Below are 968 nucleotides of genomic sequence, written 5' to 3'. Positions count from 1 at the left end.
CTAATGACCCTCCCCTAAATGCATCATACCACCACCACCACCACCAGAAAAACCACCGAAATTGCCCGCGGACCGGGCCTTGTTGCTGCTCTCATGCTCCATTATATTCTTCAGTTTGTGGGTCTCTGTGGCTTGAGTGAATGCCACCATCTTACCATAGTTCATATTAGAATTCAAGGCAGTTGTAGCAGCTTCATTAATAACTAAGGGGCTAAGGCCCTGCACAAACCGGTGCACTCTAGCCTCCATAGTGGGCAACATGTAGATGGCATATTTGAACAGGTGCGCAAATCTCATATGATACTCCCACACACTCATGCTACCTTGTTTTAGGCTCTCAAACTCGGCGGCACGGGCAGCCTTAGTCTCGGCAAGCAAGAAATGATCAACGAAAGCATCGGCAAACTCACTCCACCTCACCGGAGGGCTTCCCTACTCACGGGAGTCCTACTACATTTCAAACCAAGAATAGGCCACCCCTTTCAGGTGGTAGGAGGCCAACTTTGTTCCCTCCGTCTCAGTAGCACGCATAACCCGGAGAGTCTTGTGCATCTCATCAATGAAGTCCTGAGGGTCCTCCTCAGGATCAGTACATGTGAACACTAGAGGATCCAATTGGAGAAATCTTTTCACCCTGGAACTAGCAGAATCCCCTGGTTCACTAGAAGAGCTGGGTGCAACATTTGATCTTTGGGCCTGAGAAGCCACAAACTGAGCCAACATCTATATGGCTCCCCTAAGATCCCCATCAGATACATCAGAACCAGAAGCTGGGACTGGAGGAGGAACTGGAATATCAGTTGGAGTGATCGTTGCACCCTCAGTAGGTGCAGGAACTGGTGCGATCTGATCAGGTGTAGTGGAATCAGGTAGTGTAGTAGTCGGGGGAATGTTCTCACCCCTTGATTTCTCACCCACATCATCAAGTATCGAATCAATTGCCACTACTGGGGTGACATTGGCTCCTT

At 49.4% G+C, this 968-nt stretch overlaps 1 protein-coding gene across 1 annotated transcript; it reads right to left on the bottom strand.

The window, feature by feature from the left end:
- Nucleotides 1–723, bottom strand: LOC138893816 (uncharacterized). The gene is made up of 2 exons (XM_070178480.1): nucleotides 535–723; nucleotides 1–432 (listed from the first exon to the last, which is right to left on the bottom strand). The coding sequence occupies exons 1-2, from the start codon at nucleotides 721–723 to the stop codon at nucleotides 1–3; spliced, it is 621 nt and encodes a 206-aa protein (XP_070034581.1).
- Nucleotides 724–968: the final 245 nt, after the last annotated feature.

Source organism: Nicotiana tomentosiformis, chromosome 6 (genome assembly GCF_000390325.3).
Source record: "Nicotiana tomentosiformis chromosome 6, ASM39032v3, whole genome shotgun sequence".
Taxonomy (NCBI): domain Eukaryota; kingdom Viridiplantae; phylum Streptophyta; class Magnoliopsida; order Solanales; family Solanaceae; genus Nicotiana; species Nicotiana tomentosiformis.
Note: the sequence above shows the minus strand (reverse complement) of the source record. Positions and strands in the feature narration are given on the sequence as shown.

Coding starts and splice junctions, on each gene's coding strand:
- LOC138893816 (XM_070178480.1), bottom strand. CDS start 723: ATGTTGGCTCAGTTTGTGGCTTCTCAGGCCCAAAGATCAAATGTTGCA. Junction 433..534: donor AGATGCACAAGACTCTCCGG/GTTATGCGTGCT, acceptor TCCCGTGAGTAG/GGAAGCCCTCCGGTGAGGTG.